Source organism: Nicotiana attenuata, unplaced genomic scaffold (assembly GCF_001879085.1).
Source record: "Nicotiana attenuata strain UT unplaced genomic scaffold, NIATTr2, whole genome shotgun sequence".
NCBI lineage: Eukaryota > Viridiplantae > Streptophyta > Magnoliopsida > Solanales > Solanaceae > Nicotiana > Nicotiana attenuata.
In genome coordinates this window covers 74,951-102,320 of record NW_017673328.1, presented here as the reverse complement: position 1 = coordinate 102,320, position 27,370 = coordinate 74,951, and the positions used below count along the sequence as shown (strand labels likewise).

Below are 27,370 nucleotides of genomic sequence, written 5' to 3'. Positions count from 1 at the left end.
GCATCAAGAAACCCGAAATTGGCCAAACCCGACCCCCGGGCTCACGTCTCGGAATCCGACAAAATTAACATCAATGGAATCCTTATCCTCTCACGAGTTCATGCATACCAAATTTACCAAAATCCAACCACAAATGACCCCTCAAATCCCTAATTTTAGGTCTCCAATTACAAGCCCTAGTTCTTCAATTTCAACCACTAATTTTCCATAAATTACAAGCCTAATCTTTAAAATAACACCATAGAAACGAGTTTTGTGTTCAAAAATCTTACCTCAATGAAGTTCCCTTGGATTCCCTCTTCAAAAGCTCCTCAAAAGCTCCAAAATCGATTTAAAAATGGTGAATAAGAGCTGAAAATCGCGAAGGGCCAAATATAGATGTTCTGCCCCAGCTAAACCGCTTTTGCGGTACAAAATCTCGCACTTGCGGTCCCAGGTGCGCACCTGCGGAAACCACTTAACAGCCCATGGATCGCACCTGCGATCAGCAATCCGCACCTGCGTTATCGCAGGTGCGCTCAAACACCCGCATCTGCGGTTTTAGCCCCTCATGCCCAATTCTGCATCTACGACCCTGGCGGCGCTTCTACGGGCCCGCACCTACGGTCCCCAAGCCGCAGGTGCGGTTATGACAGACTTCAGCAGCTTCAGCTGCCAATTCTCAACTTCAAACCTCCCGTCAACCATCCGAAATCACCCCGAGGCCCCTGGGACCTCAACCAAAAGTACGGACAAGTCATATACCACAATCTAAACTTATACCAATCTTTGAAACACCTAAAACAACATCGAAACATCAAATTAACGATGGATTCAAGCCTAAGAACTCCAAAAACTTTCGAATTCCGCTTTTGATCAAAAAGTCTATCAAACCTTGTCCGAATGACCTGAAATTTTGCACACACGTCACAAATGACACCACAGACCTACTCCAACTTCTGGAATTCCATTCCGACCCCTATATAAAAATCTCCCCTATCAATCGGAAAACGCCAAAATTCCAATTTCGCCAATTCAAGCCTAAATTTACTCCAAAACTCATTCCGGTCACGCTCCTAAGTCCCAAATCACCTCCCGAAGCTATCTGAATCATAAAAACCCAATTCCAAGATCGTTTATCCACAAGTCAACTTTCGATTGACTTTTCTAACTAAAAGGCCAACTTAAGAGACTAAGTGTCTCATTCCTCTACAAAAACAACTTCGAACCCAAACTAACCCACACAATGCGATGAAATACAGCTGAACAACATGCAAAGAAGCAGAAATGGGGAAAACAGAGCGGTAACTCATGAAATGACCGGCCGGGTCGTTACATCTGCGATCACTGGGAAGCTGACACTAGGCTGCTTCCGCGGTCGTTGGCTCACTTCTACGAGCTCGCACCTGCGGCTAACCCCCCGCAGGTGCGATTGCACCAGAAGTGTTGCTGCTTCAGCCATTTCCTCCAAATCCAAACGAGTTTCATGCATTGTCCGAATGGCATCCGGGGCCCCCGAGGCCTCGTCCAAACAAACTCACAAGTTCAAAATCATAAAAAGGACCTGTTCGACTTCTCGAAACACGGAAAACAACACAAAAACTAAGAATCACACCCCAGACCAAATCGAATCAACTTATGAACTTCAAGTTCTTCCAACTTTCTCAAAACGCACCGAATCATACTTAAACTACTCAGAATGACACCAAATTTTGCGTGCAAGTCTTAAATCACCATACGAAACTATTCATAGGCTCAGAATCCCAAACGGGCCTCGATAACACCAAAACCTACTCCAAACCAAATTTAAAGAACTTTAAAACCTTCAATTTGCCAACTTCCAATATTAAGCGTCGAAACGCTCCCGAATCATCCAAACTCGATCCGAACATACGCTCAAGTCCAAAATCATCATACGAACCTATTGGGATCGTCAAATCCCAGTTCCGAGGTTGTTTACTCAAAATGTTGACTCGAGTTGAACTTAGCCCTTTTTAGCCAACATTAAGGAACCAAGTATTTTGATTTCAACCCGAACCCTTCCAATCTCGAACTAACTATCCCCGCAAGTCATAAAATAGTAAAAACACATGCGGGGAGTCTTATTTAAGGAAACATGGATCTAAAAAGTAAAGAACCGCTCTGGTCGTTACATACAAAGTTTATTGATCGGTACCTTGAGTACTTAGCACTAAAGATAAACGTCAAGGTTTGCTAGGATGTGCGTTTTTTAAAAGACATTCTATCAGTCCTTTACCAAACTATGTATTGCAGCAAGCAATACCGGCTCTCACTACTGTCCCAACTATCGTCTTTGGTTTTGATACGTCACATCCTTCGCCAGGAGAAGTTTGTAGTCCATCCATAGTTGCGTATGTGAAGTCTATTATTTGTTGACATCCAATTTTGTCCCTCCTATTCTTCCAAATTATTTCCTTAAGTTTCTAATATTACTAATAATATAAAAATAGGCATTTTATTATTTTCAACACAAATTGACTTATTTGTTACTATTATTAAAACTATTATTACTATAATTTTTTTATAATTATCAGTGTTGTCATTATTATTATTATTATTATTATTATTATTATTATTATTATTATTATTAAAATTATGACTATTATTACTACTACTTTTCTTCTTTATATTGTTACTATTATCACTATCATCATTGTTATCATTATTGTTTTTCTAAGTATAATTTTTATTGTCATTTTTTGCAAAAATATAATTTTCCTTTATTTAGGAGAAATAGTAAAATTTCTTTCATCCTACACTTTATAAAAAGTTTACAATAACAATATTATGACATTTCATATAATAGTTATTTTGTAGTATTTCACAACTATTATATTGAGTTGCCATAAATTATAATCTCGCTAANAATAGTTATTTTGTAGTATTTCATAACTATCTTATTAAGTTGCTTTAAATAATAATCTTGCTAAGGCTTAATTAACTTATGAGAATATTGTATTTAGAAGCCCAATAAACAAAATGAAAGAAAGGGAAAAGTCCACAAAATTTGGACCTATCAGAAAATTTTCAAGCCAGCCCACAAATATTTTTTTTAAAACAATAACAATCCAATACTTGCAGCCCAATCTTTCAACCCATTTCCCGCAACCCTAACGCTTTGTCTCACTCCCTCTATCCCCAACAGTTCATGTGCTCCTTTTCCGTTTTTGTGAAAGCTTGGACTGTTACAACCATGGCTGACACTTTGTTCTTCCTTTTTGGGATAAAAGCTTACTCTTTTCTCTGATGGCAAACATTTTTACCTCTCTTATCGAAGTCAAATTTGTTTTCTTCCCAAAATCATAAAAGATCTGAAGAATCACGTGAAGATCGAATTCATCCAAAAGCTTCAACGTTAAAATTCAAACGGATGCATTTGACTTATTTTAAAATCCGAATTTCAAATTCCCGCTCAAAGGAACCAAGAACCCTAATTTTACACCTATAAATACCAGATTTGGTATTTCCTTTCTTTTGTGTGATTTGAGTTATTTCAGTTTGAATCTTTGTTAACGTAGGACTAATAATAATTTTATCATATTTGGGGGCTTCACTTAGTTATTAAAGTATTTTTTTTGGCATATAGAATGTTACTACCTAACTTAAAGGGCTTTTGAAATCAGTAACCTTTCACTCATGTGATATAACCACTTGATAATAAGTCCAGTTAAATGTTCAACTTCTGTTCAAGGCTGTACTTGGTCTCTTCGATACAAACTTTTTCTAATTAGTCAAGTTTTTTAAATTGATGAAAATGAATATTCAGGAGTTATTATTCTTTCAGAAAGACAATAACTAAGTGTATTAGCACGTATGAATTCCGAAGCTATCTTTACAAAGAGTACTTCTTTTAAAGCGGTTCATTTTGAGCTCAAATTGGATCCCAGTTGTTTATATTTTAGAGTAGTTTTTTTTTTAAACTTCTTTCCGCCAAACCCAATGAGCTTTCTTAACACTTTTTGGCAAACGATATTTTGGTCTTTAAAATTTATTGTATTAACCTAAGTCTGACTGGTAACCGTAATTAACGGATTTTAAAGAGTGCCTAACACCTTCTCTTTAGAATAATTAGAGCCCTTACCCATAGTCTTAAAGGTTAAGTAGGCCATAAAACAGAGTTAATTGTAAGCATTACTTAGCTAAAATTGGTATCCTAATTCACCGTTAAAATAATTAGGTGGCGACTCTCTTTAATCAAATAAACCTCAGAATTACCAATATGTTATATTCTAATTTGACCCGCGTTAAAATGGGGTATAACATTACTTAAAATCTGTTAATTTTTAATTGTTTGACTATTGGTAGCTTATGCTCTTCCCGCGGAACTAATATAATATTTTCTTTTACAGGTGGCGGTCGCGTCTATGGATTGGCTAGAGCTTACTAAATATAGGAGTGTGGTTTTTGCACAGAGCTGTAGGCAAGAGATCATTATGGACCTATACAAAGAAGACACAAATGATGGAAAGACTGTTGGTGCTTGAATGATTAGGTAGAAGCATGCGTGTCAAGGGGCCGGGTCGGGCTAGTGGAAAAGGAGATCGGCCAGTCTCCGTACCGTTTTGATTAGCGGTTTCAAAATACCGGTTTTACGAGTTACGTGCCTCGCCGGTGAAAATTTGAACCGGAACGGTTCCGGGCCTAAGGAGCCAGGCGGGCCTTTTTTATTTTTTTGTCTATTTTGTATAACTATCGTAATTTATATTAAGATAAAATAAAAATATGAAACATAAAAACAATCTTATAAAAAGAGTATTTGAATAAATTTCAAAGGCTTTAAAAGCCTTATATTTGAATTTTGAAAAAAAAAAAACTTCAAAGGCTTTATTTGAATATTTCATTAAGAATTTAAGATAATACAATGAAGATGGAAAAAAACTTAACATATAATTTGCAAGTTCTTCTTTTTAATTCAAACTTGCAAATTAAAGTTTACATTTTATAACAACTAAATTAAAGAAAAGGGAGTGAATTCAAATTTGAATTATTAAATATAATTCAAGAACTTCAAAGGTTTTGCATTGCCTTAGTAAGTTCTTCATAATCAATATGAACTTCTTGGCCATCTTCTGGAGTGTTAAATTCAGATGGGTTACTATGTGTTAATATATCTCCAAGTTCCTCATCTTCTGGTTTATCAACATCTTCACGTTCTTGATTTTATCATTCCGATCTAATCCAATATCTGAAACATACTAAAACTTCCAAAGCATTGCTTCCCAATGAGTGATGGGTGTCTCTTAGTTGTTGTTTGCTTGACTAAATGCACTCTCTAATGCAACAGTTAAGATTAGCACATTTAGCACGTCCAGAGCCATAGCGGAAAGAACAGAAAATTGCTTTTCATCCTCATGCCACCATGCCAACGGTAAAAATTCCTTTGTGTGAGGCTCTGTTTGCTTTTGCAAGTAGAATTGAAGTTCATCAATGTTCCTGCTACTGGTTTGAGTGAAAGAAAATGTAGACCAAATATTAAATCTCAAGGCTTTCATCTTCATCCATAGTATCAGATGTAGCAGAAGTAGTGCAATGACTAGTGGGACTAACATTGTCTACATTATTAGCAGTATCATCAATTATATTTGCATAATAATTATATAATTGTTGTAAATAATCTTTTAGCTTGTTCATATAATAATATATATCTGGGATTTCAGTTGGTCAAATTTCCATATAAGTATAAAGCATTGATTAATTGATTACAATTAGACATCTTAATAGAAGGATTTAAAGTAGAACCAATTAAGTAAATAGAAGGAGTTGGAATAAATATTTTTTGAATCTTGCTTGTATTTTTTCAACAGCATCCTTATATTTTTCTTTCTTCTTAAATTCAGAGAGTAGAAAAGAAATTTCAGCTATATGTACTAAAGCCATAGTAACAGTAGGGTAATATGCTCCAGAAAACTCAACATTAGATGTATAAAATTTGTGTAATAATTTAACAACATCATTAATGGACGCACAAGTATTAGTTGTTAACATACGGTTTGGATCAGTACAATGCGCATTACCAACTTTAGTTATCGGTAATCTATATTTGTAGCAACATTTTAAAAATAAGTATGTATAATTCCATCTAGTAACAATTTCATCTAGCATGATTTGGTCTTAAATTATACTAAGTAGGCGTTTGGACATGAATTCCAAAAAAAATTTAAATTTGGAATTTCACTAAAATTTGAATTGAATATGAAGTTGTGTTTGGTTATAATTTTTGTAAGATATTTGGATGTCTTTTTTACAAAACCATGAAACATGATTTATACCCCCACAACTTGTAAAATATATCAAAACCATCCCAATTTGATTATCTTACTTGAAAATAAACAATCAAAATGCAATTGTTTAACTGTTATCATACTCTGCTTTACTACAATACACAGAAGATGCAAAATCAATATCACATTTTCTAATTTTACTAACACACAGAGAAGCTGCAAAAGCAAGCATAGCCACATTTCTCATAACCATATAATCAAACTTCCAGTAGGCAGAGTTCAAGTATCAACTAGGACTGATGTTCCGCCATCAGTCGCCAAAGATGCATCTGCCAAAGATGAAAAACTGATGGGGTCATTTTATAAATTTTAAAAAATATAGGGTAAATTTATAAAACTAAAAACTAGCAAATTCCCATTTTCAATTGAAAAGCTAGTGAGAACCAGTTTTTCGAATTTGAAAATGGATTATCAAGTGAAAAAGGAAAAATTGGTAAGAATGGAATAACCAAACATTATTTTCAGAAAAAAAAATTGAAAAAAAGGAAAAATTTTGTATGTCCAACGGGCTTATGCTTAAAATCCTCCGGTCTTATGTTTAAAATCATCTTTACAAATTTTGCATCTAACTCTATCAGTATTCTCTATTTCATCAAGTATTTCAAAACTTTACTTCTCCTTCTCCGATTACTAGTCGAGGCCACAAGTGGTCTACTCCTAGTGCCACGACCACCACCCCTGCTACCAACTCCAACACTATTAGGTGTAAGTGGCGTGTCATCTTCAGTTTCTAATTCATTATCTTCTATACAGTAATCTTCCTGTAATTGTTCATAATCTATATTATTATCACGTGATGTTTCAGAAATATGTGTAAAGTCATTAAATTACTACTATAAGTTGAAGTAATACCTCTTTTTCTATTTTCCCGATTATCTTGATTAGCAACCTTATTACAAACTCGTTTTGCAGCATTAAACATATTATGAAAATTACTAATAAAAGATTAAATATGAAAATAAAAGATTAAATAAGAGAAAGAGTTGGAACGAGTGCACCGAATTTCGCAATAAATTGAACACTTAATGATTTTTGAAGTCTTGAAATTGAATTTCGCAACTCTGATGTTACCACGAAGAAACGTCGATTGTTCAAAGTTCAAACTTCAAATAATACCATAAATAAAATTCCAAAAAAAATGATAGCCAAATAGTTGATTGCAATTTAGGTGAAAAATGGGAGAATGACAACTGAGAATTTAGGTTTGAGAATAGAGAGATGAGTGAAGAAATGAAGAAGGAGGGGGGGTCTATTTATAGTTTTTTAAAAGGGGCTAAATTAGTAAATAATAAAAGTGTTATTTTTTTAAAAATGCCCAAAAAAGGGTTATTCTTGCAAATTAGCCGTCGGGCAACGGTCAAAATAGCAACTGACTGTTGCCAACGGTCAACTTTATTAAAAAAAACAAAAAAATTTGAACTAGCCGTTGAACTGGTTCGGGCCGGTCCAATTAACCGGTTCCAAAATGACTTGACATTAACGATTCGTACCGGTCCTTTAACCGGTACCAGAATTCTACTCGGCCCAAGCCGGTTCCCATCCCCATCCAACCCTGCCCGACCCCATAATTACCGGTCTGGTCCAGTCTAAAACTAGTCAGGGTCGGCCCGGAACTGGCAGCCCGGCCTGTTTGACACCTATAGGTAGAAGTCCCTGATTATGTTACATTGTGTTTTCCATACCATGGTTTTTGTCTTAAAAATTAAAGTTGTTTTTCCGGGGAATTGCTACTTTCTTTTCAAGAGTCTACGGGGAAATGCCCTAAAAGAATAATCTTCTATAGGTAAGTTTTTTTTCCTGTTCATTCGTGATTTTGCGCTCCCTTTTCAAAGTTATCTAGTCAAACTTCGCCGTGAATGACAGAGATGGAGTGGAAGAAAGTCAGTTCAGTGAGGTTTTGGAAAAAGAAGTAGCTAGCTGCTATTCGCATGGTATAAATTCCTGTCTATTGTCTTGGGATCGATCTGTCACCAGTTCTGTTTTTGCACATTTGACTTTGATGAATCAACTCGTCTTTGTACATATTTTTTACATGCAAAACTCACCTTTTTTTGGGCATGTAAATCACTCGGTGAAACGTATAAAAGAAGACACCAGACACAAAAAAAACTTGTACTTGTATTAAAAAACCTAAGTCTTGAACGTAAAAAAACCAACCCTTTATTCTTCAAAAAAATCGTCGAATGAATCTATAGTCTGCTCAAAACTCGGTAGCCTCAATAAGGGCTTCGATGAAGATGATAATCGCAAAAACAAATATGATATCAACAGCAAAATTATGCTCAGTGCCATAATTTCACTATCCATAGTTGTTTTCCTTATTACTGTTCTCGATATGTACATTAGATGTGTTATTAGACGACGTTGTCAAGCTCAACACCGAGCTACGTTCAGCTTGGTTACAAGTATAGTGTCACAAGTTGAGCCGCCAAAAAATGGACTTGATCCATGTATCATAGCTTCACTCCCAATATTTGTTTAAGAGAGTAACCTAGCTTTTCTATCTAATCATTAACTAACCACCAAAGATTATCATAATGTGGTCAATACCCTTTCATCCTTAATCAGAGGATTAGGTCCAAGCCCTGAATACGGAGTAGTCTTTGGTAGGGAGCGATTTACCTCCAAAGTGATTCTTCAAAATGCGAATCTAGGTTAGCCAGAACCCAAATAGGCTACCGGACATTGGGTTGGAATTTAAACAATAAAATCTATCTATTAAGATTTGTTTTCTCTTCTACCAAAGAAGCATTTACTTTTAAGAGATTAACTTAGTTTTTCTATCTATTTATTAACTAACAACCAAAGATTATCATGGTGTAATAAGTTTTCTTTCATCCTTAATCAGTGGTTCGGGTTCGAACCCCGGATACAGAACCGTCACTGGTAAGAAGCGCTTTACCCCCAAAGTGGTACTTCGAAGTGCAAATCTAGATTAGTCAGAACCCAAATAGGGTACCGGACATCGGGTAGGAATTTAAACAAAAACAATCTATTTATTAGCTTTTCAAGGAGACATAATCTGCATTTAAAAGATTCTTCAGCCTCACGTAAAATTCAATAGTGCAAAGACTGTCATTAACATCATAATTTAGGTGTAGATGAAGATTTCAGCTGCAAAAAGTCCAGATAAATAGGACCATTTTTTAATATAATTAATCCTAAAAATAGACAACTTTTGTCAGGAACACACCATGTGGAGTCTAAGTATGGGCAAAATTTTTAGCAATCAGCAGTACAAAAGTTCTGGTGATGGTATGACACAGAACATTCAGAATTAACACAGTTACAATGGCTATCTCATACAACACAACATCATTTTTGTTCTTCACTTTCCTTTTACTCCTCGTACCTGAAAATCATTCCATTAACTTCAGATGATTTAGTTTCTGAATTGATCATCCTTCGTTCTAAATCTCCCACTGGCATTATTCACCTTTCTAACAAACTACTTAGACGAATTTTATCGATACCTATCCCTAGGCCATTTTCTTTCGTTATATTCTTCGATTCACAGAAGCTACATTCAGAGCCAGAGATTTCACTTCCAACTACTAAAAATGAGTTCTTGCTTCTCTCCTCCTCATTCCACACAAACAATCCACATAACAACAAGTTTTTTTTCTTTGACATTGAGTTTCAAGAATCACAAGCTTCTTTTGCTCTATTTCGAGTCAGGTCTCTTCCCTATATATGTTTAGTCCCCCCTTTAGCTACTGAATTCAAAAGGGATTCTATTCGAATGAAGTCCTCGGATTTCTCTGGGCATGCTGAATCGATGGCAGAATTCATCGAGGCTAAAACTAAGCTCACTGTTGGTCCCATACATCGGCCAGGTTTCATTTCCAAGAAACAAAAGATAATTATCATCGCTTTGGGGCTAATCTTGACTCCGTTTCTCGTGAAAAAGATAATTGCTGGAAACACCCTTTTGCATAACAAGCATATATGGATGGCAGGGTCAGTTTTCGTGTACTTCTTCAGTATTTCAGGGACAATGTACAACGTAATCAATAAAATACCTATTGCTATGGTGGATAGAGATGATCCTAAAAAGTTGGTTTTCTTTTATGACGGAAATGGGATGCAGTTAGGGGCCGAGGGGTTTACTGTCGGGTTGTTGTTGGCCTTTATCACTCATGTTCTTGTCCATGTGAAGAATAGGAATATCCAGAGGTTGGTGATGCTTTTAGCTATCTTTGTTTCATTCTGGGCTGTAAAGAAGGTGATTTACCTGTATAATTGGAAGACTGGGTCTGGTCTTCCTGCTTACACATACCATATGTAAGAATATTGTACCAGCTTATACTAGTTGTTACACATTAGCTGTTGACTTAATTGCTAAGTAGTGTACCAAAAACAGGGAATAGACTACCTACTCTTAACTGACAAAGTGAGCACCTTTATTCTGAATTAAAGAATCCAGAATCAGTAGGCTCTCCAAGTAGGATTCAAACCTACGTCCTGTCGACAGAAAATTTGACTAAATCATTTAGAAGTAAAGAGGTAACAGGGATTCATTTCTTCTCTAACTCAATAATGTAAACAATTCCAGAAATGTAAAATAACGGAGTCCTATATTTAAAGTAGAGTGATACTATCAAACATACTGTTTGCAAATTAAGCCCCCGTCTCCAGTACATATATGCCTGCCTAGCACATTGTTGTGGTACTGTCTCCCTTCATTTGTGCAACCAAAGAGTGTTGAGCTACTCTTCGAATCCACATATAAACAGGAAGTTATATGCGAACACATGAATGAGAACAAGTACCAACTAGAGCTTTATGTATGCACGAGCATCTGAGCCACATATCACGGTTCGATTGACCACAAACACAATTTTACTCTACAAAGTCTTTGCATTGTCAGATCAACCAGCGGCAGAGTTAATGTATGTTATGGTTTCAGTTAATTGATGCTTTAAACATTAAGAAGCTTTTAAGTTGCCATCAACTATATATATATATATATGTGTATATATATATATATATATATTAACTGATGTATTCTTGTAGTTCTATGTTGTTATGACTAGTTTAAAAGAATATGTTCTTAGATTGTTATTGTCTTGTTAAGTAGTTTTACTATTCTTGTGTTGTTCTTACAATTTCTTTTCAGGAACTTTTCATGTTTTCGATTAATTATTTTGACGATTCTGTTGTTCAAGGGTCTCACATTATCCCGAGGGAGAGATATCTCTTTTCGATCGCTACAATGAACTCTACCCGACTCAAATCAAATACCCAAATTTGCCTGTTATTCAGATTCGAAAGTGTCCTCCTGAATATATTCCCATGGAGGTTACTTACTCTTACTGTTATTCTGCATCTTTTTATTTTATTTTCCAACTTTTTTATGGCTATTATCTCTCTTCGTGTACTTTTTTTCCTTTCTGAAGTATTTAATTTCAGTTATTCAAAATTGCCCCGGGACAAAAATACAAAAGCACACTAAATGCTAGGCAAGTCACGGGGATGCGAAAAACAAATTTTCAAAGACATACTGATAGAGAGAAAATTATTAAGAAGGCATGTATACGTCAGATCTGTCTTAAATAAACTAGTCCAGGTCGCAATTGATTTCACGTGCTTTCAACATTTGCCTTTTAATTAGATGTCGCTTTAAAATACAGATGTTAAAAGCACGTGAAATCAATTGCGACCTGGACTGGTCTTATGTAAGACAGATAGGACGTATGCATGCCTTCTACATATTTTTTCCTATCAGCAGGTCTTTGACAATTTGCTTTTTGCATCCCTGCGACCTGCCTGGCCTTTAGTGTACTTTTGTATCTTTGTCCCGGGACAATTTTGAATAACTGAAATTAAATACATCAGAAAGGAAAAAAAGTAGACGAAAAGAGATAATAGCCATAGAAAAATTGGAAAATAAAATGAAAAGATGCAGAATGGCAGTAAGAGTAAGTAACCTCCATGGGAATATATTCATGACGACTCTTTCGAATTTGTTTAGCAGGCAAATTTGGGTATTTGATTTGAGTCGGGTAGAGTTCACTGTAGCGATCAAAAAGAGATATCTCCCCTTCGGGATAACGGGAGGCCCTTAAACAACATAATCGTCAAAATAATTAGTCGAAAACATGAAAAGTTCCTGAAAAGAAATTGTAAGAAGAACACAAGAAAAGTAAAACTACTTAACAAGGCAATAACAATCTAAGACCATATTCTTTTAAATCAGTCATAGCAACATAGATATATATATATATAAACAACCGGTATGGTTGATGGCAACTTAAAAGCTTCTTAATATTTAAAGCATCAAATTAACTGAAACCATAACATACATTAACTCGCCGCTAGTTGGTCGGACAATGCGAAAACTTCGTAGAGATCCACTACAGTATGCAACTTACTAGTCAATTTGAACAACCAAGATAGTCAAAAGTTCATAGGAGCGCCTAATAAAATGATACTTCAAGAACTGGTGCAGGGCTTAATAGTTTGTTGTCACAATCCCGTCTCCAGATAGATGTATGTAAGAATCATTAAAGAAGAACGTCAACAATCAGCAAGTTGGACCTTCAGGTTGCAGCCATCTCTTAGACATACAATTATGCCTACAGAACACAACTGCACTCCGAAGTTAGGTCAAATAATCATGGTTGGGAGACAACGAAAGACAGAGAGGACCAGAGAAACTTACTGAGAACATACTGTGACAATAACAGTAATCTTGGGATCAATTCTCAACGCACATGTCTTCTTTTAGACCTTGATTGCCGATATAATTTCCGGAAAACCAGAAAAATAATGATAACGACCACCTGTACAAGTACCAGTATCTTCAGCCCTGCAATGAACAAACATCAAATAGTTGCTACATGAGATGGTTCACAGTTCATGCCAAAGGCTACAGAAAAAGGGAAAAAAATTAGAATACCTTGCAGTCTCGGAGCTGAGTCATCCATATTGACCCCATTAGCATTTTTTCCACCAATTAGATCGAGATGTTTTCTTCTTGAACCATAACTTCTTGTTTGATAAGAAAAATCCCCACCCATTACGCAAGTATTGGGGCAATTGACAGTACCATCATACTCATCACTTCCGTCACAACAATCTGAAAGTATCTTGAATCAGCAAGCATGAACCCAACCACAGGGTAGATAGAGATTAACAAATCAATAAATGCTGCAGCCAAAAAGCTTGCATACAGCCCCATTCAATACGTACACATAAATGAATCCGTGTATCATAGAAACAAACAAGCCTCAGATAAGAGGCTAAACTATGTAACAACACATAAATAGAAGCAAAAATTAATTATATAAAATCGTTTTGTAAAAAACCCATACTAGCTTAACAAGGAGTGCTTACCACAAATATTATCATTCACGCGAGAAGAGAACAGGAATTTAGGTGTACTGCCCACATTTCTGCAATAAAATTTTCCAGCTGGACAGGCAGCCGTTCCTATCAAAGGAGAGAGCGATTTAGTTGACAGGAGAACTCAAACAAAATATATGTCAATATTTTATTGGTTAAAAACCACAAAACCATCAAAGGGGATGGGAAAAAGCAATAGAAAGTATACAAATAAAAGAGAAAATAATCATGTGAAACACACAAGTTTATATATAGTGCATCCAACTGTTCAAAGCACTTTCACCCATCATATCTAATGGAGCTAGTCTAATCTAACATTTTGGAGTCACTAGTGGAGCTTTCTTCCTAGACGCCAAGCAAAACTATCATATCTTATATTTGCCAAGATATATTCGAAGATTCATTGACTGTGTAGCTAAACAATTTTAGGCTAGTCTATATAAGGAAAATGGCATATTCAACATATCCCTTTTTCATTTTAAGACTACCCTTGTTGCCTTTTTGGTTTATGACATCAATTGTTGATGTTATGCCACCATTTTACCTCTTAGAAGCATAATAATATTAAAATTAAATGGAAGAAACGGCAGATAAATGACACTTATTTTAGTATCAATTGTGATCAGAGGTACCTATGATTAAGTAGAACACACGGATTTTTGTCATTAGCATTTATCCCATTGGACATCAGAAAATTTTTTGCACCAAGTGATAATAAGTCCACATTTACCAATATGATCACTTCCTTCCTCTGGTACCAGGAGACTGAAAGAAAATATTAGGCAGCTACTCGTAGCACAGTTGCCAGTTCATAGCATCACTAAGGAAAAGTTTTTCCTTTTAAATATATTAATTACCAATGAATTCCTTTTTGGTTAGATACACAAAATAATACAACATTCTCCCCAGTACATCAGTTCAAAATTTTCTAGCTTTAAGATTTAAAAAAGAGACACTTTGAATCTGTAAAATGTGTTAAACAAAAACCAAAACCTGCAGTAATTAAATTTAGCACAGTGTAAAAAAGTTGAAACATACATCATCTTAAAAAGAAGAAACACTTTGATTAGTAGGGCAACTCGGTGCACAAAGCATCCCGCAGTCACGCAGGGTCCGGGAAAAGGCCGCACACCAAGGGGGTGTGTAGGCAGTCTACCCTTATGCAAGCGCCAATGGATGATTCCACGGCTCGAACCCGTGACCGTCACACGGAGACAACAAACACTTTGAATTTGTAAAATGTGTTAAACAAAAACCAAAACCTATAGTAGACACGGTGTACAAAAAGTTGAAACAAACATTATAAGAAAAAAGACATCAACTTACAACAATTTATGCAAAAGTGAATGTTACTCAAGCATGTTATGCACTCATTGCAAAACTCCATGAACAGGAATGAATTTCTATGTTGACTTGTTTGCATCAACATTTGCGTAAAGGAAGGACTTAAAAAGTATGTGCAAATTTCACAGTAAGTTGAACAGCTCGCCGATGCCAGTACAAACAGTGTTAGTTGATGGACGCCAAAGTTCGCAGAAGACTCGCAACATGTTCTTAATAAGGTCATATGCGAACAAAGAAGCAAAACATCATCATACATCTTGATGTGTTCCAAAACCTCCCTGATGCAGCCAAGGTCGTCTTCTCCCCATTCACAATAGCAAGTTGTATATCGAACCTCGCCGAAATGAGGATAGCTCCAAATGACAATACCAACATTGGAATGTCTGGTACTAGTACATACAACTTTCATGTCATGAGTTGATGAATTCAACACGAGAACCTTTCTGTAGCCTGCTCACGAAAGTTTCAAGAACATTGTTTGCCTCATTCATCGACCATTCAAAAAGGTGAAACAAAGAGTCAAAAGTTTTCCTCACCTGGGAGAGGAAAACTCGTGATCTTCGTAATCCTTGAAGCGCACTGCGGTCGCTTGATTTAAAATTCGTGTCATCACTCTAAAGTTGCAAACAAAGAGAAAGAAAGAAGAACAAAAAATAAAGAACATGCTACCTAAAAACAATGCTCCAGATTGTAACATTAGGATTCTGAAAATTACCTATGTAAGCCCAAAGAAAATCTGGGTTTGATTTACATATGTTGTATTTGCTGAAGTTCGCTTAGCAAGCAGCTTGTAATTCAAATGTGCCCACACCAAAATATGATTTTCCCCATCAAGAAGCTCAAAACTGTGAGAGTTAGACCATCAAAATACAGGACTTACTTCAGAAACTACCTATGAAAATCCAGAGAGAATCATTCTTATATATTTTATAGTTCTTGTAGTCTGCTTTCTCCTCTCTTTTTTGAGAATGATGTCGAAGTCTGCTTTCTAACAGCACAAGAGGCTTGTAATTTGGACGTCCCACCAACAAAATATAATTTTTCTCGCCAAGACGCTCAAAACTGTGAGGGTGTGAACATCTAAATCCAAAAGTGACCTAAAAAGTACTTACGTAAAATCCAAAGAGAACCGGGACTTGCTTTTTATAAGCGTCGTAGTTCCTCATGTCTACTTTCCAACAGCACAAACACAGCTTGCAATTCAAATATATCTACAGAAAAATAGGATCTTTCTCATGAAGACACGCAAACTAAAGGTATCATCAAAAATGAACCCAAGCCATTTGCACTATCGAAACTATACTCTTAGTGTTGCATCATGTATAAAACTTAAAAGCCACTGTCAGAATCCTCATTTACTTTCTCGGGTAAATTTTGAAACCCAATCTTGAATTCAGATTCATTGATCTCTTTCATTTTGCGTGTCTTCACTTGAAAAAAATCATATTTTTCAGTAACTATATCGCAATTGCAAACTGTGTGCGATGTTGGAAAGCAGACTTTAGGAACTACAAAATATATAAAAAGAAACTATGAGATATATAAAAACTTCCTCTCTAGATTTACAGAGTTACTTTCTCAAAGTTAATCCGGACTTGGACGCTCTGACTCACGCAAGAGTGTCTTGACGAAAAATTGTATTTCGTAGTAGGCAAGCCAGAATTACAAGGCACTTGTCCTGTGAAAGCAGTCTTCACAAGCTACAAAATCAATAAGATTCGTCTTAATTCTCTTTGAATTTCCACATGTACTTTTCCAAAGTCAGTTCTAGGTTTGGACATTACTCTCACAGCTTTGAGCATCTTGACGAGAAATATCATACTTCCTTCAAGGCACATCCAAGTTACAAGTTACTTGCGCCATTAAAAAGCAGACTTCAGGAAATGCAACTCATATAAATCAAGCCCAAATTTTATTTGGATTTACACATGTAATTTTTGAACATTAGCGTTAAAGTCCGGTGCATTGTATATTCTTTAATTTAATTCTTTCTTCCTTTCTCTGTGTTTGAATCTTTGAGTCCTAACAAGCTAACACAAGATTTTATATCAAGTGAACACGAGGTTCTACATCCATATCTCGAGATCATCTGTGACAAGCACAAACCTCGCGCCAAAGTTCTTGCATTGAAAGTTCATCCCGATGATTGGTGCCTTCTGGTTAGTGAGGAAAACCATTGACTCTTTCCTTCACCTTTCTGAATGGTCAAAGGAGGTAAATGAAATTCTTGAAACTTTCTCGAGCAAGGTCATCAACACAGTTTCTCATGTTGAAATCATCAACTCATGAGAAAAATGTTGCATTTGCTAGCATCAAATGTTCTGATTAAGGGTTTGCCACTTGAACTATACTCAATATAGCTTCCATGCGGTTCGGGACACGATTTGTTATTGGAAATGAGCGGAAGATGTCCTTGACCACAACAAGGAGATTTTGGAACGCATCAAGATGTTATAGTGCCATTTTTGCTTTTTTATTCAAATATAACCTCAATGAAAACGTATTGCGGGCCTTTTGCAGAATTATGGAATCTGCAACTAACACAATTTATACTGACATCGGCGAGAGCTCTCCATCTCACTGTGTGATTTGCGCATGCTTGGAGGCCTTCCATTATATGGAGTTTTCTTTAATGAAGTTTGACCCTTCGGCCTAGGGGTTAATGCAAACAAATCCACACAGGAATCTACCCATAACTTTTTGCATACTTGTACTAATATCAATATATCATACACAAGTAATGAACAAGTGGATGTTACAAACCTAAAATAAAGTGTTCTCCTCAACAAATTAAACATTTAGATAAGATGGTTCATACAATTCAATATAATCAGAGCAGCAGGGCTTGAGTCTCAATGTAACACATCAGTAAGTATAATATTTCCACATGTTTATCCCCCCCCACCCCCCAAAAAAAAATACAAGCTCATTCCAGCATATACCAAACCTAAAATAAATAAGTGAATGTGCTCTCTCTAAAAGTGCGGAAACAACTTCTCTACCCTCTTAAGGTAGGGAGGGGTAAGATCTGCATTCACCTTACCCTCCTCAGGCCCCACTAGTAGGATTATATTGGGTTTGTTGCATACAACTCAGGCCCCACTAGTAGGATTATATTGGGTTTTTTGTTGTTGTCGTATCTCTTAAGTTTAGGCTTATAGGCAAGTCACATAGTTTAATTAATATATAAAAAATTCCTACCGGGCTCATCCGTCCCGTCGAGGCAATCACAGAAATCGTCGTTGAGGCGATCTTTGGTAAAGGAATTAGACCCATCTTTACATTTGATTACCTCTGAACCATAGTACTTCTCATCTGCAAAATAACAACTAGTTAAAATTCAGGAAATTATTTTAAGCTGCTTCAAGAAATTTTAAAAAGCAGTATGAGGAAAACCTAGAGGATGGATTCCGAGGGGTAAATCAGTAGAGGAGACATGAAACAAGCAGCAGCTGATTAGGAGGAGATTTCGAAGCAGAGTAGTAGTCTTCATCGGAGATTGAAAATAATTGAGGGACTGTTGTGTTTAATTTACTAAAGTAGAATTTAGAGCGTCGTCGCCGTCGTGGGTTTTATCTGCAATTGACCCACAAAAGTTTTTCTAATTCTTTCATTTGACAATTTTGTTTGTAAAAGGCAAAAAGGTGTCGTGGTGAACTTGTACAGATTTTTCATCCCGATAAATAAATTTAGGAAAGTCCTATTTTAACACCTCAACTCGATAGAATAAGTGTCAATAAACACTATTGATCAAGGTTATGTGGAAGTGGTATAACTGACGTAACAAAAATGCATGCCTATCACCATCAAAAAGCGCGTGTATATGATAATTATGATTTAAAAATTAAGTATAAAATAAAACAAAAATTTTAAGTTTTTAATTTAAAGGAAAAGGTTAAAAAGAATAAATTTATAAAAGCTTTAATGGATTTCTTTATTTTTCCAGATTGCCCTCCATAGTCCATCCCCTCTCCCTGCCCCCTCCTCTCCCCCACTTTGCTCATTCTTCTTTTATTGATTGTCTTGTCTCGAATTTCATAGAAATCAATTCTGAGAACCTTGTAGAATTCATTTTGGTTCCCTATTTAGAGGGATTTATTCTGAGATAACATTTTAGCTGCTATGTTTGTTGGATTTGGGGAAGAAGTAATCAAGCTTTTGGAAGGTGTTCAAAGAAAAATCTTAATATTATTTAGGCAAAAGAAAAATGGTTATAGATGTTTTATGGAGAGTCTCAATTCTGTCCAGAAATTCACAAACTATAAAAGTTGAAATAATAGCTCCAATTTGTAGCAGTAATGGCAACTTCATAGAGAGGTGCAGAAGGGGTGATGGAAGCCCACAAGTTTTTTTAGTTTGGGGTGGGGGTGGGGGGGTAGGGGAGGAGGAGGAGGAGGAGGGGGAGGGGGGTTGAATTTGGAGTTCTTTTATATATAAAATAAAAATAAATAACATTTATCTGATGTGGACGCTGATGTGTATAACAAATCAGGCAATTGAGCAACATGCATTGAGAAAGTGTTTATTATACTCGTTATATCGAGTTGAGGAGTTAAAATGGGACTTTTTTAAGTTTATTTATCGGGATGAAAAATTTGTACAAGTTCAAGTGGCTACGAGGCCTTTTTGCCTTTGTAAAATGGTGTTTGTCTTAAAATTTGTACAAATTTGAGTTTCTAAAAAGGATGTTAACAATCCGAAATCAGATTCTGCAATTTTTTCTTAAAGCAGTTACTCATGTGTCCCAATTTATATGGTAATTTTATTTATGATATAATATTTGTAAGGTTTTATAAAATAAAATTTAATTACGGTAAAAAAAAAAGTGATGTGACCCTCAAAAATCTAAATACCGCTATATAAATGGGGACGGAAAGAGTAACTAAAAGCCATAAAAATAAGGTTTTCAAGTTTAGCCAAATTATTATAATTACCAAAAAAAAAAATTCTACTTTATATTTTTTCTATTATATATAAGAGAGAATAGGAGGTCGACCAAGAGCATAACGGTCATTTCAAGTATATTGCATTATTTGCTTATTACTGGGTCAAAGGTTTGGTTGTGTGTTCTTAATAACAGGAAAAACCAAAACTAACGTGGTCATGAGCTATTAAATTCTTCAGGTGGACCCCATTTTCCATTCAACCTTCATTATCTTCATTAAATGCATTACTTGATTGTTGCTATTAGGCAGAATATATAAGTACTTTTAACTAGAAAAATTATCTTTTTGGTAATTTTATAAAATACACCTAATTAAAAATACTATGGTAACATTCATTTATATATGACAATTCTATTATCTTCGTAAGAAATATTATTTCATTTGTTTTATTAATTAACTAGGGATAATTTATGTAAAGTTACATTCAGATATTCTTATATTATTATCAATTGATATAATTTTACATAAAGTTCTTAATGAATTGCAATTTCAATTGGAACACTATAAAATTTTGTTTTCTTTTGCGACTTTTTGGTAATAACAATGTTGGAACATTACTCTTTTATTTAGAAAGAAGTTTAGAATCTCACCATTTCTTGCTCCTTAAATCTGCAATAATTTCCTTCACGGGTACATTGCGTGTCAAAATTTAAGTTTCTTATTACTATAGTCGGGTATTAAAGCCCAAATTACTTATAATTATGACATGCTCAGCTTGCTTGAGTATGTGTAGCTCCCTATCATTGGAATAGTTGATAAATGGCGTTATAACGGATATTCAAAGCTTACAGTTGGAAAATTTAAGTTTCATCATGATATGGCCACTTCAAGTCCCTTTTTTATTATAGAATATTGAAAATTGTTCAAGTTGTATAATAAGGATTCCCTATCTAAAATATGATTTGAGAATATCTAAAGTAAAAATTAAGACAATTAATTTGGAGAATTTTTTTTCTTTTAAAAATCATTATTGTCACGATTCGAATTTCTCACCTTCGGGATCGTGATGGCGCCTAACATTGCACTTGCTAGGCAAGCTAACGTTGCAGAATATTTCACTTTTTCCTTTTTCCTTTTATAATTAAAATTTAACAAAACTAATTCAGCGAAAATAAAAACAGAAGTACATGATTTAACTGATTACCCTTATACTATTAACGAAAGTCGACATAGATACCACCTAGAACTGGTGTCACAGCTCACGAACAGTCTACGAACACTACAAGTAATGATTTGAAAGAAAATGCATCTATCTCGAAGAAAGTAAAACAGAAATGAAGTAAAAATAGGAGGGGACGCAGGGCCTACAGACACCTGCAGGACTACCTTGGGTCTCCTAAATGCAGTAACAGCAACCGGCCTCTCGATCAGCCACTAGCTCCGAAATCTGCACAGAAAGTGCAGAGTGCAGTATCAGTACCGACCCCATGTACTGGTAAGTGCCGAGTCTAACATCGACGAAGTAGTGACGAGGCTACGGCGGGGCATAATAATATTTATATAACCTGCAACAGTTTATACTAAGACAGAAAGGAAATACAGAATGAAATATAACGGTAACTTGCATTAAATAAATACGAAACCCGGTCGTTCTACCAATACTCAGCTATGACCAATCCTTAAGGGAGCTTCAACACCACAATAATGAACCTCGGCAGAATATGAATACATAAACAACAAATGATGCGACGCGCATCCCCATTGTCACACCTCCTTTTTACCTACACCCCGCAAGGGCGTAAAGGAGTTTTTCCAATTAAAGGACAATCGAAACGGGATTCGTTATTAAAGATTCAGAGTCGCCACTTGAGAGATTAATGGTGTCCCAAGTCACCGGTTTGGAATCCCGAATCGAGGAAAGAATGACTATGTTTAACAATCCGCGGACCAGAAATCCGAGTAAGGAATTCTGTTAACCCGGGAGAAGGTGTTAGGCATTCCCGAGTTCCGTGGTTCTAGCACGGTCGCTCAACTGTCATATTTGGCTTATTTACTTTATTTAAGGACATGTTTAATCTATGTTCTTTTTAACTTTGAACCGCTTTTATTTATTATTTTAAAGAGAATTGCAACGTCGTTAAAACACGTCTCGAACCACGTCACATAAATGCACCCGTGGTTTTGACACATTTCAACTTCGTTGGGATTTGGATTTGGGTCACATAAATGTGCACCCGCATTTAGGAAGGTAATATTATTAAGGGTTGGGCCTAAAGCAAACTAGCGTATTATTAACTTTGCGGGAGGCCATGAAATTCGCTAAATGGCACGTCCCGAAGTCTAAGTATTTTTAAAGAAGTAATTAAAAAGGGCCACGCAATTTGTGATTTTATTTGGCGCGGCGCACCTCGTTTTATTTTTTTTAAAAAAGGCCGACCTAAAAGAAACTATGATTCTTCTATTAAGTCTTGTCTCTAAACGACCCTAATTAATTAGTATTGATGTACTTTCAGTGTCTTGGGCCTCAAAGCTGGCCCTAAACAAATTCAGTCGTACTCATAAGAACAAAATTGCCCAAACATGGGCCCTGTACAAGCAAATTCCAGGCCCAAGTCTGGTCCGAGTAGGGGCCGTCATATTTGGCTCATAAGTGAGCCCAGATCCAATACGAAGCTTCATTTGGCCCTCTGGATTCTAATTTTAATCACAATTAGGCTCAACAACTTGTTAACAGATAAACAGTTTGGAATTCAAAACTCAACGTAAATTTCAAAATTGTTTGGATACCATTATTTCCTGATTTTTGGCAGTCATTTAACCCTGGTTAATACTTTTCAACACAAATTAGTCACGGTCTAAACCTGAATGTATTTCCAATGTTCATTTCTGATTTCAATTAATCAATATGACAAGCACACTAAGGTAATCAATCCTTATGGTCACAAATGACACTTTGAATTTCAGTGAGAGACACACAAGCTATTTCCAGATTCAAGTCAAGGCAATATGTTCTAATGTTTTTAATAACACTAAACCATCACTATTAAGCCACTGTTACACCCTGAACGTAAATCTCAAACATGGCAATAAACTAGAACTAATCGCATCTAATATTATTCAACAGGTTAACCATAGAATTCGACAGAAACGCAGCAGTTCAGTACGGTCTATAAAGTCCTAATTAATACACTTTAAAATATCGTTCAAAGGACTCACTTAAACTGGATTTCTTAAGCTAAATAACAACAGCAGAAAGTATATGTGCAAATAGGCAAAGCTTCATCATTCAACTTCAAATTGTGTTCATGCATGTTAATACAAGCTTCCACATCACTTGAGCCTAAGAATATACCTGGAAATTAGAACAAAAGTGAAGAAGAGGGAAGTCAGCTAAAGCAGTAACGAACAGCAGCCCAAATTCAAAGCAGCTAGATCAATTTCAAATCCAAAAATACCACAGCAAACCCAGGAATGACTAGCAGCAGATTAAACACCAAAAGCAGACGAAACCAGATATGATTGGACCAAAATATACTCGAAATCAACCAGAATTCCCTGAACTTGAATCAAACAAGATCTAGAAGATACTCAAACCATTTTTAACCCTCTATTGAACTGAAAACTTGATCTACAACTGAAATTCAAACTTAATCTAAGAGAGTTCCAATAGAGCAGTATTTTTATGGAGTTTTCTACTGTTTTTTGTTTTTGGTTTTTGAATTTTTGAATTTCAAACTTCAGATTTGTAAAAACTTGTAGAACACTTTTGGGGGGAGTTTTTAGAGGCTCCCAACTTGTTAAACAAGGCAATGGGCATGCCTTTTTATAGGCAAAACTAAGGCTCTATCAGATTTTTTCCTTTACACTTCTAGTCCCTCTTTTATTTTTAGTGTTTAACGATTTAGTCCCTAATTTACTGACTTGTTTCTCAAGTTTTACTACTAACTTTCCTGGAATTCTAACTTTGAACCCTATCTAGAAGACTCTAGGGGTTTCTAGTTCAGTTTAAAAGATTCCCTTGTCTAAAATGCCTAAATTACCCTTTATTCAATCTGAAATTTACCCCAAGCTAGAAATAACTGACCCAGCCCCTTAACCTTAGTAGTAACCATGGTTAATTACCCAAAAGAAAAGAGGAATTCAGCTAAAGCCAAACGAACCCTACAGTTGAACTAACTACTCAACCAATTGATCAGAACATGGAACTTCTAACTAAATTGTTAATCCAAACTAAGCTAATTCACTAAACAAGTCAACAATTCAAACGAAATTGAACTGGGGTCGAATCATCAATGGCAAACATGAATTACTCACACCAAAAACTAAAGACTAAAACCAGAATCAATTATCATTAAGAAGAATTAATTAAATGAAAGAAAAACCTACTGGCTTACTCCAAAATTAAACCTACACCCTAGAACACTCACTAACAGCAAAGAACTATGATGACAAAACTTAAACGAACAAATTCGTGTTGTAGATTATTAGAACTCGGACGAAATGAACAAAATAGAAACAGATAAGGATTACTGACTCCAAAAAAACAAAACTCGAATCGATTATTCATGAAGCAAAACAATAATGAGAGCAAAATTAATTCAGATAACTAAACATAAACCTAAAAGAATTTAAGAAACTCACTGGTTTAAACTTTTAAAGTCCTGCCACTTCTCAGATTCAAAATTCGAACATCTCCGGTGAGATTTGAATGCGACTGACGATGGATTCAACATGAGGGAAGCGAGGGGGTCACGTGGCATCAATTTGGTGAGGTTTGGGGAATTTAGGGTTTTGGCCGGAACTTTGATCGGAGATTCGAGGAGTTCGGCGGGGATTCGAAGGACGGGGTTTGGGGGTTTGGAAAGAGGAGAACAAGGCGGTTCAGGGGTGTTAGTTTGGACGAGTTTGGAAGCGGTGCCGCCGTAGGCGGCGGAGGCGGCGTCCACAGATTTGAAGATTCGAAGAGATCGACTATGATTCGAAGAAAAAGGCTTGGGGATTTAGAAAGAGGAGGGTGAGAGGATGGTGCGGTGTAAATTTGGGACCGTTTGGAGACCGGCCGCCGCCGTGAGGCGATTTCCGACGGCGGTCCAAGGCGGTGAACGGTGGCGTTATGCCGGCGATATCAGGGGTGGTCTGAGATGAGGAATGAGGGGTGTGGGGGTGGATTCCGACATTAATATATCAAAACTAACCCACTTCCCAGCCGTTGGATCAAAGATCCTCGACGGCTGGGATTGCTCCTTGACAAAACGACGTCGTTTCACTAAGGGAGGGGGGGCAGGCCGGGTTGAGAGCGTGATTTGGGCCTGGTCTGGTTATGGGTCGGGCATCAGGTGATGCGCTTGGGCTGGGGAGGAATTGGGTTAGGAGGGCATTGGGCTTGAGAGTTTTGAATTAAGACGGCCCAAAAACTGAATTCAAAGCTTAATTTTCTAATTCCCTTTGTTTTCTTCTTTTGTTTTTCTTTTTCTCCTTGTTTTCAAAATTAAACTAATTACTAATTAATCCTAAAATGCAAAGTTAAATCCTAAATTCAAAATGCAAGATATATTTTTTTTTTGTATTTTTATGACTTAAAATGCACAGACAAAATGCAAATAATTAACATAAAATGCCACAATAATCGATAAAATTGTAAATACCGAAAGAAATTATTTTGTTTTGAATTTATGGGAGTAATTCATATATGGCAAAAATCACGTGCTCACACCAGCAAATAAACATAAGTGAAAAACGAAAGGAAAGAAAGGACGGTACGAAGGCCAAAAGGCCAAAATTACTAGGGTCAAAGCGAGATGACTCACCGGCCGAGGGTCTACGCCCAAACCTCTCATTAAATGGCGACCACTCACGAATCCCCACCGTTTGGGGAAAAATCTGGCTCACCCAGTCACCAATGTCAGCAACCAGCGAATGAGGATCCTTTTCGGCTACAAAAAAGGGGGGGTGAACGACCAGATCACCAAAAAGAAACAACAGCCATTTGAGAGAAACACTTACAAGCAAAGTTCCACTCCTCAGGGAACACGTTGGGGTTCGACACCACGTGCTCCGTCCTCACATAGAATAAATTGGCCCAGAAACGGCGATTAGTTTTATCATCCATCTTGACCACCAGTCTCTTGGTCCCACGGTGGCGCAGGTGTATCATCGTACCCCTATGAAAGCTTGGGGCAAAGAGGTAAAGCAGATAGCGGAGAGAAATACCACGATTGGGCAACTCCGCGTACTTGATAAGCATGAGGAAAAACTTATATATGTATGGGGGAGAGCTGAGCCGGGCACATACCATAATAACGGCAAAAATCCTCCGCCAAAGAAGGAAGAGGAAGTGTATAGCCGACAACGAACGGGTACGCGTAAAATGCACCGTACCCTGGCGATGTACGTGCACCACATCGCTACCAGTAGGGACAAGTTCCACGTGGGCCAGGATTCGCCATTTAGCTCTAAATGCAACGAGCGCCGCCGCATCCATCTCTGAAATGATGGGCTCAGGATTGCGATCAGGTGGGTTCTTGAAGTCCGATCTAGCTTTCCCCGAACGTGGAATTATCTCATGCACGGTGGGGAAATTCTCATCTTCTACCATGGATGCTCCTTCTTCATGAGGAGGCATGTCTACAGCCAACACTACAGGGTAGCCCCCTCCAGAGTAGATGATACACTAGCCTTTTTTCTGATTACAAATATGAAAGGGAAATACAAAGGTGATAGAGATGACTATGGTGGAAAACGCTAAAGGGAGGGAGAAAATACAGGCGTAGGAAACTTAAAGAAGAAGGAGAGGCTTTGGGCTTCAAATGCTCAAGAAATGCAGTAGTTCAAATGAGGAACCCCCATCCCTATTTCTAAGAATATTGACACCTTGATCGAGAAAGCCAAACGCCGCTACATTGATTTTTCCAAACGGTAGGGGCGCGGAAAATGACATAACGTATTCGGAACATGCATCATAATGATGCATGATGAAATGACGTCATTTCGAACTAACATAAGGTCAAACGTGGCTCTTAAATCGCCACGTCACTAGCTCGCCATAAAGGGGTCACTCCGCCGACATGCTCAGATTCCTCAAAATGGCAACTGGCGAAGTCCGCCCATCGAGCTCGTTCAAAGGCAACCCCGACGGGCGGAGGGACTAACTGTATGGGTCAAAATCTCATCAAGGGAATCTCGACTTAGAGAGGAAAATTAAGAGCTGATTGGGCCGAGGTCATGCTTAAGAAGTAACATTGGCGAGCCGAGCAGCCAAGGTCGAGGTCGAACATTTAGATCGGCCAAAAATCGGCTAGTTTAGTAATAAGATATTTTAAAGGAATATTCTCTGCACTTGTACTTTTGGTAGGTAAGGGATATGTCCCATATAAGTAGGAGTAGAGAGAGAGAGAGAGAGAGAGAGAAAAAGGGTATGTAATATTCTACTATAATGATAAGCTCTCTGTAGAAAAGTTGACTCTCAAGTAACTACAAACATTAGTCCTTAGTAAAACGATTCGTATTTGTTGT

General features: G+C 36.6%; 2 protein-coding genes across 3 annotated transcripts; one reads left to right on the top strand and one right to left on the bottom strand.

Moving 5' to 3' along the window:
• The first annotated feature begins 10,059 nt into the window (after positions 1 to 10,059).
• LOC109216065 (probable dolichyl-diphosphooligosaccharide--protein glycosyltransferase subunit 3B) lies at positions 10,060 to 10,569 on the top strand. Its single transcript, XM_019380190.1, has one exon. It carries the CDS (start codon positions 10,060 to 10,062, stop codon positions 10,567 to 10,569), a length of 510 nt encoding a protein of 169 aa, XP_019235735.1.
• Positions 10,570 to 10,835: 266 nt separating this feature from the next.
• LOC109216066 (glucosidase 2 subunit beta) lies at positions 10,836 to 18,725 on the bottom strand. 2 transcript variants are annotated; one of them, XM_019380192.1, is made up of 6 exons: positions 18,369 to 18,725; positions 18,174 to 18,287; positions 13,620 to 13,715; positions 13,183 to 13,362; positions 12,946 to 13,092; positions 10,836 to 12,859 (listed from the first exon to the last, which is right to left on the bottom strand). In XM_019380192.1, the coding sequence occupies exons 1-5, from the start codon at positions 18,463 to 18,465 to the stop codon at positions 12,989 to 12,991; spliced, it is 591 nt and encodes a 196-aa protein (XP_019235737.1). In that variant the 5' UTR covers positions 18,466 to 18,725; the 3' UTR covers positions 10,836 to 12,859; positions 12,946 to 12,988. The 2 variants fall into 2 exon arrangements, with proteins under 2 accessions (XP_019235737.1, XP_019235736.1); XM_019380191.1 differs by having other exon boundaries at positions 10,836 to 12,872; positions 18,369 to 18,721.
• Between the last annotated feature and the right edge of the window lie 8,645 nt (positions 18,726 to 27,370).